The sequence below is a fragment of the Melopsittacus undulatus genome, chromosome 10 (genome assembly GCF_012275295.1).
Source record: "Melopsittacus undulatus isolate bMelUnd1 chromosome 10, bMelUnd1.mat.Z, whole genome shotgun sequence".
In the NCBI taxonomy this organism is placed as follows: Eukaryota; Metazoa; Chordata; class Aves; order Psittaciformes; family Psittaculidae; genus Melopsittacus; species Melopsittacus undulatus.
Genome location: NC_047536.1, coordinates 15,404,169 through 15,420,423, shown reverse-complemented (window position 1 = coordinate 15,420,423; position 16,255 = coordinate 15,404,169). Strand labels below are relative to the sequence as shown.

The 16,255-nt window shown below is 40.5% G+C and overlaps 1 protein-coding gene across 1 annotated transcript in view; it reads left to right on the top strand.

Moving 5' to 3' along the window:
- TRPC7 (transient receptor potential cation channel subfamily C member 7) overlaps window positions 1-10,659 on the top strand; it is a 66,273-nt gene extending 55,614 nt beyond the window's left edge. Inside the window, exons 7-11 of the mRNA XM_005147245.4 lie at window positions 549-744; window positions 2,542-2,763; window positions 5,535-5,615; window positions 9,753-9,828; window positions 10,517-10,659. Of these exons, the coding sequence (XP_005147302.1) occupies window positions 549-744; window positions 2,542-2,763; window positions 5,535-5,615; window positions 9,753-9,828; window positions 10,517-10,659 (718 nt within the window). The remainder of the gene's footprint in view (window positions 1-548; window positions 745-2,541; window positions 2,764-5,534; window positions 5,616-9,752; window positions 9,829-10,516) is intronic.
- The last annotated feature ends 5,596 nt before the right edge of the window (window positions 10,660-16,255 follow it).

Below are 16,255 nucleotides of genomic sequence, written 5' to 3'. Positions count from 1 at the left end.
CAGGGTGGAAAGAAAATTGACTATGGTCTGGCCATATTTACACCCTGTGTTCTTCATATTAGATCAGAACATTTAATTCATTTCTTCTGTGTAAAATGTAACGCTTCCCTTCTGCCCTGGAAACCACATATAAGGTGGAAGATCAAACTAGGTTCCTGCTTTCCTTTCCCTGATAATCTCTGCCTGTGTTCTCTGAATGAGAAAAAGGTGAGTGAGTGGAAGTAAAAAGCTTCACTAAAAGTTTCTAACTCTAAGTTGCCCATGGAGAAATCATCCTTAATGAGGTCACAAAATCCAAGTGGCAAATCATGCCCCTGAGAGAACAGATGGAGCAAAATGGGGACACTGTAGTTTTCTAGTATTAATCGGAAATCCTATTTCCTTATCAAATCAGGGAATATTTGGAATATCCCTGGGTGATGGATAATGGCTTACATGCCTGTGCCAAGGCATCATATTTATATTGCTGATTGCTACTTTTATTATTAGCATTTTGCCAGGCTTACCTGGGGCCAACTCTCTAAAGTGATTATTTCCTTTACTTTTAGGGTAGAAGAAAGTTTTAAAACCTTATTCTGGTCAATATTTGGCTTATCTGAAGTGATATCTGTGGTGCTGAAGTATGATCACAAATTCATTGAGAATATTGGATATGTACTCTATGGAGTATATAACGTGACTATGGTGGTGGTGCTGCTTAACATGCTAATAGCCATGATCAACAACTCCTATCAGGAAATTGAGGTAAGATAAGAAATCAGATTACAGACTCAATGTACTTAATTACCACTGATAATGGAACTGTTAAAAAGCAAGGAAGCTGTAGCGTATTCCAAGGTTAGAGTGCTTACAGTGTGCAAATTTAAGTCTGTGTCTGTCCCCATATTAAAACTGGATTAATAAGTAACAATAAATCATTTTTAGAACAATTTCAACTTCCTTTTTTTAATGACCTTCTGTGAGTAAATCCAATTTCCGTTACATGTATTTAATGAAAGTGCTTTGTGATATTTTTCACTCCCTGTGCTGGTTATGCTAATTTATCCACGTGTTACCTTAGCTGCATTGTTCGCTTCTGATAGAGTGATACTTCTGTCTTTCCACCCTGTTCACTGCTTAAACACTCAGGCCCTTATAGGTCTAAAGCTCATATGTGCATATTTAAAAGTCCCAATTTTCCAAATATCAAGCATGCAGCATAACTGCATGGACATTCGCAAAAAAAGCAGTTTTTAAAGGGTATGAACACAGCCCTCAAGGAACAGGAATAGGTTTCTGCAGAAAGGTGTTTGCAGGGTTTACCCAGCCTTGCTCAGTAGTATAACTATTAGCAGACTGGATTTGCTAAATGCTTTGGTCTTAAACAACTCTCTGCTAATGTGAAGAAAGGCATAAAAAATACATTATTTGAATAATGTTAATGCTGAGTCACCTCTTCTGCTTTGTTAAATGCCACACTTCTGCAGCAGGGTTTGTCTTAATGATTTGTTCTAATCTCCCTTAGAACTTGACACTACAAAAGCCCAGAGCTGGAAATATTTTGACTGATTCACCCATGTACTGTAGTGTAAATTAATTCTATCTATCTTCTGTGTGCTGTAACTAAGACTAAATGTCAGAGAGACCTTAGATGTGTTCTCTGCCCCAGAAGCATTTCCTGCATGCAGAAAGCAAAGTAATCTCCCCAAAGGTTTCTAATCATTTAAGATACAGCATCTTCCTGAGCCCTCTTCTACCGAAACAAGATTCACATCTGAAGGGGTCATAGCCTCTTACTGCATTTTCCTAGTTTATTGTAGTATGTTTCTGAAGAAAAATCTCTAAAGATACTGAATAGATGGCCTATATTATCTTGCCAGTCTAAACTCTGGATGACCATTTTCCTGGAAAAATGCTTTATCATTCTTATTGATTGTGTGGAAACTTTCTAAACTTTCTTAAAGGGTGAGCTATTTGGCCCAGGTCTTCCTACCTGAGGACTGGGGAAAACTGGTAAATCTCATACTAATTCATTCCAGTCCTCAGCAGCAGGGAGATCAAAGATAGAGTCAAAGAATCACAGGTTGTAAAAGACCTTTAAAATCATCAAGTTCAATTATTAACCCAGCACTATCAAGCCCACCACTAACCCGTGTCCCAAAGTGCCCCAGCTACATGTCATTTAAATACCTCCAGGCATGGTGGATCTACCGCTTCCCTGGACAGCCTGTTCCAATGCTTGCCAAACCTTTTAGTGAAGGGGTTTTCCTGGTGCAACTTGAGTCCATTTTTTCTTACCCAAGGTAACAGGAAACAGCCTATTTAATTGGGAGGATTTATGCTTTTGTTTAGCCATTGCTTTTTTCAAATTTTCCTTGTTTTGAGATTACCACAGAGAAGCCCGCAGAAACACATTTTGTGCATGGGTCTTGGTCTGTCAAACAGAATCTGATTGTAGTTAAATCCTACCTGTATGTTTGTTGTTGTCATACCTAAATCTCTCCCTGTTTACTAATTATGCATTTGGGTGTTTGGGATTTTCTTCCCTTTTCCCTTCCCAAGGAGGATGCAGATGTGGAGTGGAAGTTTGCACGTGCCAAGCTCTGGCTATCCTACTTTGATGAAGGAAGGACTTTACCTGCTCCTTTTAATCTAGTGCCAAGCCCTAAATCATTTTATTATCTCATACTGAGAATAAAAATGTGCCTCATAAAACTCTGCAAATCTAAGGCCAAAAACTGTGAAAATGACCTGGAGATGGGAATGCTGAATTCCAAACAACGGGTATGTTACACCTTCACTTTTCAGCTTCTGTGTATAAAGGATTCGTACCAGGGACCTTCTGGAACGGGTTGCATGGAGTAGCAGTGATCAGGAACAGCACAGCCTCTTACTCATCCTCATCACTGTGTTTTATATATGGTATATATATCATACTGCAGCTGGAGAGTTCTCCCAGATTTATGGCCTCGTTATACTGGGCACTGCCTGAACACCAGGGAAAAAGCAACTTCTATAAAAGCAGGCACTTTTATAAGGAAGTTTCCCAAAGCCAAATAAGCAAGGTCAAAACTGAAGGGTAGAAGCAGAGGCACAAAGAGGCTCGCAACTTGTCTGACTCCCCATCTACCCAGCAGGCCTTTGTGCCACCTTCCTTTAAAGTGAGTTCCAAATTAATTTTGCTGTCATTACATTTACTCCATTCCAGGTTTGGGAATGCTTTTCTAAGCAGGGCTTAATAACACCTTCTAAATGTCTAAAGCTATAATTAACAGCCTCTCTACTTCCATCTGCCTAGTGATGTGTAGCCACTAATGGGTAGATTCTGCCTCAGCCACCTCCCTTTTGGTCGTTAAAATAGAAGTTTTCTTTGGGAATCCTGGCTACATGGCAGCAAGCTTTCCTCAGCCCAAGTGAGGGCCAGCATGACAAAGCAAGATAGATACGCAGGAGTATGCTTAGCATCCAGACCCTTTTTCCTTGGGGAAATGCCAGAGAAACTAGAGAAGATGATATTGCTCATGGAAATTAGTATCTGCAACACTGTGCAGAGCATCATTGGGATGAAGTGTTCCTAGCACATACATTTACAACAAACATTATCCTACGCACAGGGCAAGTCCACTTGCTTTACACTGGGGATGTAAATACCCAAAGCATTCCCAGGAACTCAGCCACAGCTGCTGGGCTGCTCTCATTAAATTCAGTGGATTCAAAGGTGTGAGGACGCAGCTTTGCATAAAAATGTTCTGGCCTTTATTTAATTTTGTTAGCTCAAGCTGAGTTTGAAACAAGAGAACAATGCTGGCAACCCATTCCTGGGGGAAAAGCCCTTTAAAATGTGTTGCTTCTTATTTCTTATATTTAGTGTACATGAGAGATCAATGTGGCTCCTTGGTAGGCTCTAGGACATGTCGCTATTCCCTCACCCTGCTGTCAGACCATCTTTCCAGGCTTTAATAGCCCAGCTGTGTGGCCCTGCACAGGGGAGGGAAAAATGGATCACATTGGGACCCATCTGGCAGCCTACCCTTAGTGTTAACCTTGCCATAAGAGAGACCAAGGAGAAGGAAAGAAAGGTTGGAGGAGGCTCTGCAGAGTTTGCCTTTGCAAGGTGCAGCCTGCTTTTGGGATTTGTCTGGGTCCCTTGGCTCTTTGAAGGAGTAACAGAGCTCATGGTGAGTCATCCAGTTCCAGACAAAGCCCATGGCCTTGGAGGAGATCATGCTCCATGAATTTAAAAGAACTGTTCAGGTCTGATGTTCATTCAGTCTCTGCCAGAGCCTAAACTGAAGGGAGAAGTCCATGGGGTCTGCTCCATGTTCTCAAACAATTGAGCTGCACAACACGACGAGCACTGCCAGATAGGCAAGCACTTGGGGGAAATTTAATCTATAAATTCATAACACTACTATTTATTACTGAAAGACCCATTAGGAACAGTGGGTTGAAATAAAAGCAATGTTTGCCTTTTAATTATCTCAAATAAGGATTTTAATAGATAATATTTTTTTAACCAAAGTCATTCATTTTTCTCTAAGCCCCTCCTTCCCCCAGCCGTATGAGCCGAAGTGTCTGGCTCGCCCTTTTGCATGGAATTAATGCAAAATTCATAGTTTCCATGGCTTTAGCATAAACAATGAAGAGTATCAGTAATTTCTTTCTTGCCTGTTGATTTTCTTCACAGAGCATCTTCAAAACAGTCTCTGTAAGATCAAGCATACCTGATGAGGAAGAAATAAGTGATAATAATAAAATACATAATTGCTGCAGAGTTTTAGTCCAAAAAATAATAATCTTTATAAAATCACCTGTTTCTCAGGATTTCTGGTTCAGTCAGGGAAGAAAAACCCTTAATGAGGGCTTTCCTTGTACATACACTTGCATATAGGTGCAGAAGTCTATGATATTTCTTGGTGCCTCTGGGTCTATGATAGGAATTAATTCCTTTAAATAAGTGAGAGGTTTTGTCATCATTTGGACCAAAAAAGCTTTGAGGTGGATAACAGTCACTAAATTGTCTGACAAATGTCGTGTGCAGCTCCAGAAGCTTCTAGAGCACAAAACTACCAGCTCCTCTGGTAAAAACACTCCTGGTCTATTTAAAAGAAAGCGTCTGTTTCCTGTTGAGCTAAAAAGGTAGCAAATAGTGTTGTGGTTTTAAAAAGACCAGTGAAAATCAGTTCTGCTTCAGGATTTGTATCTGGACCACATTGGCTTGTTCTCTCTAAACATAAGTATTCCAGTTGATGGCATCAATCTATTTAAGGTTAATGTATTTTGTGCCTCTCAACACCTTCTTGTCTAAAACTCATGTGAGAATACCATTTTTGTCTAGATAATTCAGAATCCTTTTTTTCCTTCTAGTACTTTGTGTTTTGACCATTTTCTGCCTTTCAGAAGTTTCCTTTTTAGGCCTGAATGTGCCAGCTTTTATTCTACTTGTTAATTGAACCATTTCCTACTGTTCTTGTAAAGCTCTGTTTAGTTTGGGACTGTCTGGGTATGAGAAGCTCTCATTGATTTAATTCTATCATGATGTTTTATAATTTCAGAAAGTTCGTTTTCACTCCAGCTCTCAAAATACAGACTATTTTTCTGGAAAGAATGCTTATAACAAGCCCACAAGATATCAGGTAATCACAGCATGAAAGCAAGAGAAAGGGAATAAATCTGTCAGTGAACAGCTCTTCCTTGCAAGGGTCATGTTCATCTTCTTCCCGTTGATGCCACCTTGTGATGTGCCAGGTTGTGCCTTAGCACAGACATGGGCTGGGGTTGGGGCACTTCAGAGACAAATACAGCCTGTCACCCATGGAAATACACATGGTGTTAGCATTTGTCATGCTAATTATTTCCTCTCAATGGTGTTTAATACAAGAAATATCATCTAAGCTTCAGTCTTGCATTGACAGCATTTCATTTGCCATGACATAAAGTCATCTCTCTAGCCTTTGCACTAACATTTGCATGTGCTTCTTCTGGCAGTGACTTGTCCTACCAAGCTAAACCTGCAATGTGGTATGCTTCAAAAATACCTGTGGCTGCAGCAGTGGCACAGGGTACCCCTACCATCGCAGGGACTAACATAACTGGCTGTCTCAACTGGAGTGTTCATGCCAGCAAATGTATTATTGCTTGAGCAAACACATAATAGGGTAACACAAGAAGCAAAATGTGCTCCACAGGATTTTTTGTTCCTTATTTTTTGAACATAAAGTGAAAAGGAACCAGACATCAAGTGATATGCCTGGAGAGAGTTATATTACATTAAGGAGAGTTGAGGAAAGTAAAAGCTAAATTGGACAAAACATGCAGTGGCTGTTCTAGGAGAGGTTTGTCTTGCGTTGGTAGAGCAGCCAGCACAATGGGATCCAAGGCTGTACAGCACACCACTAACAGATTTCTACTGGTTTTAAAAGTTGTTTGTGCTAGGATAAAAGGAGTATCTAAGAATCTAAGTTTGAAATGGGGTACATTCACTTTGGTACCTACAGTTAGCTGGCTTAATATTATCAAAGGCAAAGGGAAGAGATGATTACATCCCACTCAAAATGGCATTTCAGCATTTCTGATGTTTTCCCCTCTATTCAAACCCACAGGTAAGGGGAAGATGTGTCAGCCTCTGCTGGGCTCATTCTCTTCCTGTAGCTATTATTTCTAAGTGGGACCACCTAATGTTTGTGGTAAATTAGACCCTTATTTCCAAGGTTGAACAAGCCAAAAGCCGCTGTGAAAATTAGATAGAAAAGGATTAGCTACCTATTATTTTGCTTTAAAAATGCTCCTACTAGGTTTGTCTTCAAATGATCTTAGTTTCAGTTGCTGCAGGAAGAAATTGCCCAAATAATATAAGGAGAGTGTAATAGTCTTGATTAGCTAAATATAAAGAAGAACAGTTTGGTAATGTGGCCAGCAAACTTTCTTCTACAACTGGGAAAACCTTTGAAGCAGTACCTTCTTGCTGAGCTGTTGTCTTTGGTGGAATTTATCAAGTGATGTATCTGCAGTCTGTGTACTTTTACTACATAGAGGCAGTGCTCCTGAAGGATAACAAAAACACACACTGCAGCCATGGTCTAGGAATGAGCTAGTCCAGGCAAAATGATACCTTTATCAAACCCTCTTCAGCTGAGCCTGTAAAATGAAGCAATGCTAAAATACTCTGCTCAACTAATGAGTTTTTCCCATTTGTAGCATTGCAGTCTGCCAAATTGTAAACAATGCCTTCACCTATGAAACTAAGGAAAAGATTTGTCTGGAAAACAAAATAGAAGGAATAGTTTGTACTTTTGAAGGGTCAGAAGTAGATTTCTTTGCCGTTTGGAGAGACAAAATAGTTCACCAGGTTTAAGAGCTCATTCCCCAGTGAGTAGTTGTCCCCTCTGATCACTGCTGACTTGCACCTGATTATGACCAGGGACATGAAGTGGGAAGATATCATGGCCTTCACACTAAAGACAAAGAAATGAGGTTCAGCAAGACTTATCAGACCCAAAAAGCCTGTGGCTGAACCAGAAGTTGGCCCCCAAATCTCATGAGTCCAACCGCGGTTCCTCTGTCCTTTTCTTCTTATTTCCCTCTGCGCTAAAGTATCCAGATACCTGATGGCAAAGGCAGAGCTTGAAGGTGAAGGTTGTGCCAATTAATACATAAAACCACATTTAATTCAGTGCAGTTATAATCTGAAAATGCCTGACCTGTTCCTAGAGCCTATGAAGACTATTTTAAGCCCAACAGTGGATAGTTGAATGTTGCATAGCATAAAAGCTCTCTGAGATCTGAGGAATTTCCATTAACTTCTGAAGAATGGGCAACCTTATAGAAATCAGACATATTTTAATTGTTTCTAGTCTGGCATTAATTCCCAAGAGGTTGTCTATAACTTTGGGTCAGCATTGCCCTGAGTGACCAGGATTCTTGGAGGCTATTTCACATATTCTAACTGAAAGAAGCAGTACTGGGGAGAAGCGAGGCATAAAAGCCCCAGGTCAATATCAAGGCAAAAATTAATTACTTTCCTAAAGGTATTGGGCAGAAATATCTACTAAATGACTAAGTAGATCCTTGGTACAAAGTGCTCACATTTTTTAGTTTCTGTAGATAAATCTGACTAGAACATATATTGGATAAACTAAGCAGCCTTAAGCTTGTGACTTCAGTCACACATAGTGGTTAATATATGATAGTACATTTGAGTAGCATCCGTCAGAAATAGAAGTAGTATGGGAACTGGAGTAGGTAGATGTGATGTTATCCTATTTTTCCAGGTAATAAGAGCATTCACTGTGTGCTGATTCCTTGTTTTAGTCTAAGATTCCTCTGTAGTCTGTTCTGAAAAGAAAATAATTTTCTTTTGGATCCAGGATTTCCCTGCTTTCCCCAAACATTCCTTCATTTATGTTTTCTCAGGTGACCACCCTACCTCCCTCTGGATTCTACTACCTTGGCCATCTTCAACACACCGTACGTGCGCTGTGCCTCATCTCTGTTGCCTTAATGACTCACCTGGTTAGCCAGATGCCTCCTTGATACAAGGACAGTTTTAGACATCCCATATTCCATGACTGCATGACCTATACAAATGACTGGATCCTTCTTTGATGTTCACATGCCTTTTGCACTGTTATAATCCGTATTTGGATACTAAGAAAAAAGAGCAGGTGTTCTGATTTCTTAGTTGGTATTTCACACTCTTTGCAGTGTTTTTGAGTGATGCTCAAAGCAGAGACATGTGATTGTTCTGTGAGTAACTGAGCCCATGCTGGAAAAGGCTTTTCCCCTAACAGTGACCACCTGGTCAATGAAATGCATTTGTGTATGCATTCTTGGGTGCTCACTGAGCTCCTCTGCTTACAGAGGATGCACCCAAATCACTGTCTCTGATAGAGCAATCCTTTTTATGTTTATTATAGCTGAGATTTTTTTTCTCCATTGATGAGTGTCTTTTCCATAGTGAAGAACTGGCACTGATGCAGCCTTAAGCTGCAGCCCTGTGCATAGCCCAAGACTGCCAATGTTACTGCCCTTCTAGGTAGATGTAACACGCATTTTTGGAACAATATCACATTGCAAGCTCCTATCCATAGCCATCTTCTACTATTTCCATAGTTGCTGTTCCTTATTAACAATCATCCCCCATTTTATAAGTCTACGTGTCTCCGTTTTTTATCCTGCGCATGTCCCTTAAAATCTGCCGTTTTCCTAAGAAACTCTTCCCACTTAAACCAAATTCTCTCCTTCTGTTCAAACTCTTTTCTCTCTGTCCTTCACTAAATCTATTTTCTCTCTTAAAACCCCAATTGCAAGACAGAGTCCTTCTGTTAACTTTGGGTCAGATATTTAGTCCCTCATCATGAGTTTGCTAACATCATTAACTGACCACTTATTTCTTCTGGTAAAGCATTTCTTATTGCTATATTAAACAGCAACATGCTAAGGAAAGGCTCTGGATCCCATTTCCTAACTTGATATTGGATCATCTGTGTTTTCTTTCTGTCTGTGGGACATGCTCTACATTCATAAGCATTCCATGAAATACCTGAAAGTGCCTTGTATGTGGGCTCGTTATGGAACGGCTGTCAATCAACTGTTGTAGTACAAAGTTCATAAGTATCAAATAAATGGGAAGTCAATAAATAAACTCTCTTTGCACTCTCTGAAGCCAGGTTTTATGCACAGTGCAATGAGGTGTTTGACTTGCTCAGAATGTCTAGAATTAAGGCAGCAGGGCTAAGCTCACATGAAGATAAGTGTTTCTGTTCTCTTCTTAGAAAATAATGAAGCGTCTGATTAAGCGGTATGTCCTGAAGGCTCAGGTTGACCGAGAGAATGACGAAGTTAACGAAGGCAAGTAGATTGTTATAATTGACACCTATTAGAGCACGTAATGCTATTGCTACTGATACAAACACTAAGAGGCATCAGCTTAGATAACATCCTCTGCTCATGCATGTGTCATCAGTGCTGACTCTGAGTCCCCTTTATGCTCATAAATTCTGGGTTCTTAATTTCCCTTGCCAGAATACATATGTCACAGGATCTTTACAGAGTTCTGCTCTGCCCTCTACCTCTCCTTGCTTTGCAGCACCCAGGTTATTGCAAACACCCAACCTTATCTTGGTGTCAAAGCAAAGCAATTGCTGCCTGTACTGCCCCTACCTGCCACAAAGATTTGTTGTCATTATGTCATACAGGATTTGTATGCAGATGGATGAGAAACTCCTATCACCTCTTAACTGTTACTCTCTTGTAAGTCCCCCTATAGACAAGAGATAAATATGTGGAGAGATAATAGCCTTCAGAATAAAAAGTTAACTTTCCACATATCATACATATTTGCTAATGCTATCAGTACCACTACTGCAAATACAGGTTATTTCTTATAGGCACAAATATTAAATGCAGGGATGTAATCCGGAGCTCCATACTCATTCATGAGCAAACACACCAAAATTAATTCTCCCTCAGCTCTTAAAACCATAGGGATTACTTATTTGGGTCAATGTTGCTAACAAAGACATTTTCCTCCTTTCAGGAGAACTTAAAGAGATTAAGCAAGATATTTCTAGTCTCCGCTATGAGCTCTTGGAGGAAAAGTCACAAGCTACAGATGAGCTGGCACGACTAATACAGCAGCTGAGCGACAAATTTGGGAAGACCTTAAATAAGGACATCTGATGGCGAAAACAGAGAAAGGCAACTGGTTTTCTAAACACTTTTCAATCTCAACCAGCATCTTAGAAGAGCAAAAACCATACAAAAGATGGGTACTGCACACTCAACTTTAACTAGCAAGTGTTGGTAGGAGCACTTTGCATTGCTGCTGTGCTTGGTGAGTTTATTACCAGTTGAATCTTTTATGATACAAAAGTGACTTACTGGTAAAAATGTATTCCCTTTGACATCAGAAATAGATGCACCATGGGGAAGCACCTCTAGTTAAAGGCAAAAAACACAGATCTTCACCTGTCTGATTGTAGTGAAGACAACGTAACTGTGCTCATTTATACCAACTGGGACTGTACTGATCAGAATTGGGTGAAGCCTGAAGTTGACAAAATGTGCTAAGCATACTCCTTGAAAATTCCTGTCCTTGGGTGTGTACTCCCCTTTTATGTTTACATGGGCATTCCTGAAGATATCTTTGAACTGTGGTTAATGAAAAGCAACTGAGAAATCAACTGCTGAATTGACCAAGGCAACACATGGCAGGTAGAGGTCATCTACTTTTGATGTGGATGGATAATGGCATTGGAAAAAATGAATGGAGCTTGTTGGGTAAAGCATCCTTTCATCCTGCTAGAACTTGATACAGCGATTCCCAGACCAAAACTCCTGTTCCCCTTTTCCAGCTATATTAGCTAGTCCACAAATGAATATGGTCCCTCTGTACACACCTTGCTTCTCTTTTATCCTTAGATGACCCCAGCTTCCCCAACAGTGTACTGAAATATTCATAATGATGTGCAACTCACTTCCCAGGAATACCCGGCAATCACATTTATTGTGCTAATGTATTCAGTTCAAGGAACAGCAGTTATTCAGTGACAGTGATGCAACTGTGCTCAGCTTGCATGTTCCAGAGGTCAAACAGCAAGCCATAGGGTGAGATACATCATCACAAACATTGCCCAGTAGTTTCAAACCTTTAAATCAACACAAAAAGGCTTCAATTCCACTGAGAACATTCTGACCAAAAGAAGAAAAAAGAAGAAATAAAGGAAAAATCATTGTGGAAATTATTATGTGTTTGGCTTTTACAGAGGCCAAGGAAGGGGTTAAAGCTGTTTTAAAGGCTGGAGTAATACTGGATGGCACTGTTACAACTGGAAAGCAATGAGCCTGTGCAACACAACTGAAAACTCTGCTTGCTTGGGTTTTTACATTTAGCTACATGATTTCAACTACTTAAACCACACCTTACTACTTGGGAACCACTGGACTGTACTGTTTGTTTACAAGAGACACCTAGAAGATGAACATTACATTTAGGCATCAGCTAAGGAAAACAAGCAGAGCCAGAAGGTGCCCCGTGATCAGTTTTTAAGTGCCAGATGAGAATACAGATAACCTAATAGAATAATAGTTATATTTGTACAAAAACCACACAAAAAAAAACCCAAAATAAAAAGTGTACTGTACGTAGATCTGTTTAGAGAAAAGCAAAATACTGTATTTTTACCTTTAATAAGATTATCTTGTATACTGTAATATTTTTACCTAAAAATGGGGAAAAAAATAAATTTACCTCATAATATTTTGTTGCACACCGAGTGAAATATTTGCCTGATCTTTTGACAATCCAACACATGGGCTTCTTTTCTGCAACGTGTGAATGATGAAATCGTTGTATGAAGCAATTTTGCCATAGGAGGTCTGAAGCAAAGAAGCAAAAGGAACAAGACTTAAACTAGAATACATTTCAAAGGAGTCAAACTATGAAATTAAAGGTTGTGACCAGCTACATTCTGCAAACAGGACTCCTTAGTTGTGGTGCTTACATTGAAATTATTCTGTCCTTATCAATGTGTTTGTAAAATTGCTTTCTAAGAACAGAAGGTTCAGAAACCTACTTTAAGCCAGAAAATGCTGCTTATTTAAGGTATTCTGTTTTCCCCACAAGAAGGAATATCTTTCACAGCAATACTTCTTTCCCCCTCTTCCTTCCCTTTTCCAGGCACTGTGTAAATGCTTTCTCAATTTGGAAAACCAACCTCGGTGCCACAGAACTCTCTTAAACATCTATTTCATTATAGCTCTACACTTGGCCCCTGAGCAAAACATTGCTTTAGCCTTCCCATTCAGTTTTTTAGCATCACCTAGTAATTTAAGCAGAAATATTCCAAGTAGAGCATACAATAACCACCACTATTTCCATTCTTATGATATTGTATGCCAGTTAGTGGGAGAAAGTTAAGTGGAAACATGCAATGAATCTACTTGTACATTTAAATGCAGCTCAGTGAAAGACCTGTCTTCCCGTCATTGCTGAAAGTCCAGCAATGCCAACAAGAATGTTCTCCTGCTGAATATTGCATGTTCTGGTCAGCAGAAATAACACTGTACTGTGAATAGCTTTGGTGAATTATATGGGCCCAGGAGGATGTATAGCCCTGATCCATCAGCTACTGCCTCCTGCCCTTGTAGCATCTGTGTAAGTGAAGCAGAGCAGCCCTGCCACAGGAATTTACAATGAAAGAGCATAATATTTTCTAGGACTTCAAAAGGAGACTAAAAGATGTATAAAAAATGCTGTACAAAATAAATCTGCTTCCTCCCCTTTAGCATTTACATTCCATGAACTATCAAAGCACAGGGACTTCTGATATAAATATTCATGACAAGCAAAATCCCATTCCATCAGCGCACTTCCCAGGAACACACTCAAGGAAGCTGCACACTATGTAGTAGTGTGCTATCAGCAGCAATGATGTTAAATACATGGTTTGTTGTCAAGGCTCTGTTTATAAGATGTTAAAATGAATAAGCCTTACTAAAAGATCCTTGAGAGAGGGCTTGAAGAATCAAAATCAAAGTAGGTGAGTCCCAGACTGGATTAGATCAGAGATGTGTAGATCCCTTGTCCCATCTCCCATCACTGGAGAATGATTTAGAGGACTGCCTGTACCCTGACTGGAGCTCACAGCAGATTTAGTTGTTATTTCTAATAAATAACAGTATTAACAAATAATAATTCTAGGTGTTATTTCTAATTAATCTACATGAGAAAAGTGTTTCCAGCAGTCCAAAGGAAAATACCTTGATTAAAGATGCAAGAGATTAAGGATCGCTCAGCAAGGACACACTGCATCACCTCAAATGCAGAGCAGAGCAGTGTGGGCAGGATTTCAAGCATATCTCCAGCTGACAGCAGGTCTCAGCCTGCACCAGGGCTGCGTCTGTGTTGCAGCCCTGGGTTGCAGATGCAGAGGGAGGAGGCAGCATCATCAAGGGCAACACCTCTGGTGCCTTTCCCACCCCAAGCAGGAACCTGGCAAACAGGACTTTTCAATCCTCCTTTGGCTTGCATTTGCTTTCCTCACTAACAAACACGTAAGGAAATGAAAGCATGACTTCATAGCCAAAGCTGCCAAGACTGTCTTGCAACATGGCTTTCAGATGGGAAGAACGGATGTTTCCTCTATCTAGACATCATAAATACTTTCCTTGAGACCCAGCATGACCCCTAAAAGCAGCTCTGCCCTTGCATTGGCTACAAATCTCTCACCACTGCAGAGTTAGATGCTATGGTCAGCACATCCCACAGCTCCCTTCTTCAATCACTTGGTTCATGTCCATTATGTTACCTTGCCAGTGGCAGGGCTATAAACCCTGGAGGTGGGAGATCTGATACTGGACACCAGGCTGCACAAACTATGGCCTTAAGCAACTTACTTACATTTTTAGTAAAAAGGAATAGAGAGCAGAGGTGTAATAACCCTAGCTTCCAATGAGAGAATAGAGGTGCAAGAGAAATCCAGGGATTTACCTTAACAAGCTGGAAGTCAGAGGTCAAAAATGGGACTGTGGCTCTGAATCTTATCTGGGGCTTATATATACCCATTAACTTCACTCTCCCTTAGTCTCTGTTCTGCATCTATGTAGAGCACGTACTCTAGTGTGAGGCATAAGATCTGCCAATGCCCCATGCAAAGTAGCACAAGAGCAAGGGGTAAAAAAGAATCATTGCTTCAGTTATCATTCATCATTTTAGGAAGTCATTCTCTCAGTCTCTGGGAAGTTATAATAGCTCCATATCAATAATGAGATAAGCCTTCGCTATAGCTGAATTTAAATAAAGTCAAATAGAACGGATGATAACAACCAAAAAGGGCAAAATAACCAAACTGGCTCTGGAATTTTAACGCCTTTAATAGCAAATAAAAGGGCACGCACTTAAGGTCATTTGAGACAGGTATTTAACTCAAATCTACAGTGTGATAAAGAGGATTTGAAAGGGCTTAAAAGGTTAATGAATAGCTAGCAAGCTTGTTAATATATAACTAATGTTTACTATAATAGAGACTAATATTTAATTCCCCTACTAATGATTAATTATTCTGCTGCAAGGGTTTAATTGGGGCTTACACAGCAGGAGAGTGGGGGTCTGGTGCTGAGCTGAATTCCCATAAGGCAGTCACTGGCCCCATCTCTGGGCTCTCCTCCAGCAGCCACCCCAGTGGTCGGCATAGCTTTAGGTGTCAGCATCCCTGTGTGTCGAGGCAGCATGAGACCGATTGTGATAACTTACTCCGAGGTTTTCATTTGAAGATGAAAGTTTCCATCAAATTAAAAAGCTGATTCTGTGCAAAAGGGCCAAATCCACACGATGATTCCCAAACACAAATATCAAAAGTGAATTCATCCTGTGAAGAAGGTCGTTGGGCAAATGAACTTAGGAACAGCACTGATTGATATCAGTCATGCCTGCAGCCAGCCTGGACAGACTGCTTCAACAGGCTATTCAGCAGACTGCACTCATCTTCCCAGTCCTGCATTTGCAGCCAGTCAAGTGAGCTCCCAGCTTAGTCACTTCTGTTTTGTTCTTTTTCCCCCCCAAAATCCATGTCACACTCTCAGGGCAATCAAACCTGAAGCCTATAATGCAAATCTTTCCCCCAAGCTGTGCAGAAACACTGGCTAGCTTGGACCTAACACAAGGGGTTAAAGGTGGCACAGATGTACCTATAGAGTCTGCTGAAAGCCAGCCCCAAACCTAAATGCTGGGTATAGCCCAAAGAGAGCATCATAAGGTAATAGGAATCATTGTGCCTGGTAATGTTAACTGATGCCACAGCCTGCAATAACCCGACAATCCCTAAGTACCCCAAGCAGCCTGGCAGTCTGAGAGGACTGAAACTATTCATTTACCATTGTTTCAGGAGCTTTTTTTCTGTCTTTTAACTGTAAAAGTTCAAACCTCTTGTCTCTGCAGAGACCCGCAAGGTGTTTTCCTATATATTCTCCATGCTTCCGAACAAAGGCTGTAAGTGTCTCATAGATATTTCAATGAGCACGTCTATTCCCAGTGGAAACATAAACCAAGGCATTCCCGAACTCCACAACAAACTCGCGGATGAAGGGATGCCCGCCGCTGCACGTTGCGGCTGGAGCCGGCAGGCTGTGCTCATGAACCAGTAATCCACAGCTCTGCCTCTGATGCTCTAAAGTAACACCAAAGCTAAGGGAGAGAAGAAACCTCTTTTCTGCAGGGTTTTTCTTCAGCTCGTTATAGCAACCTGCCTACAGGCTTTAATAATGCTTCAAGCCACAA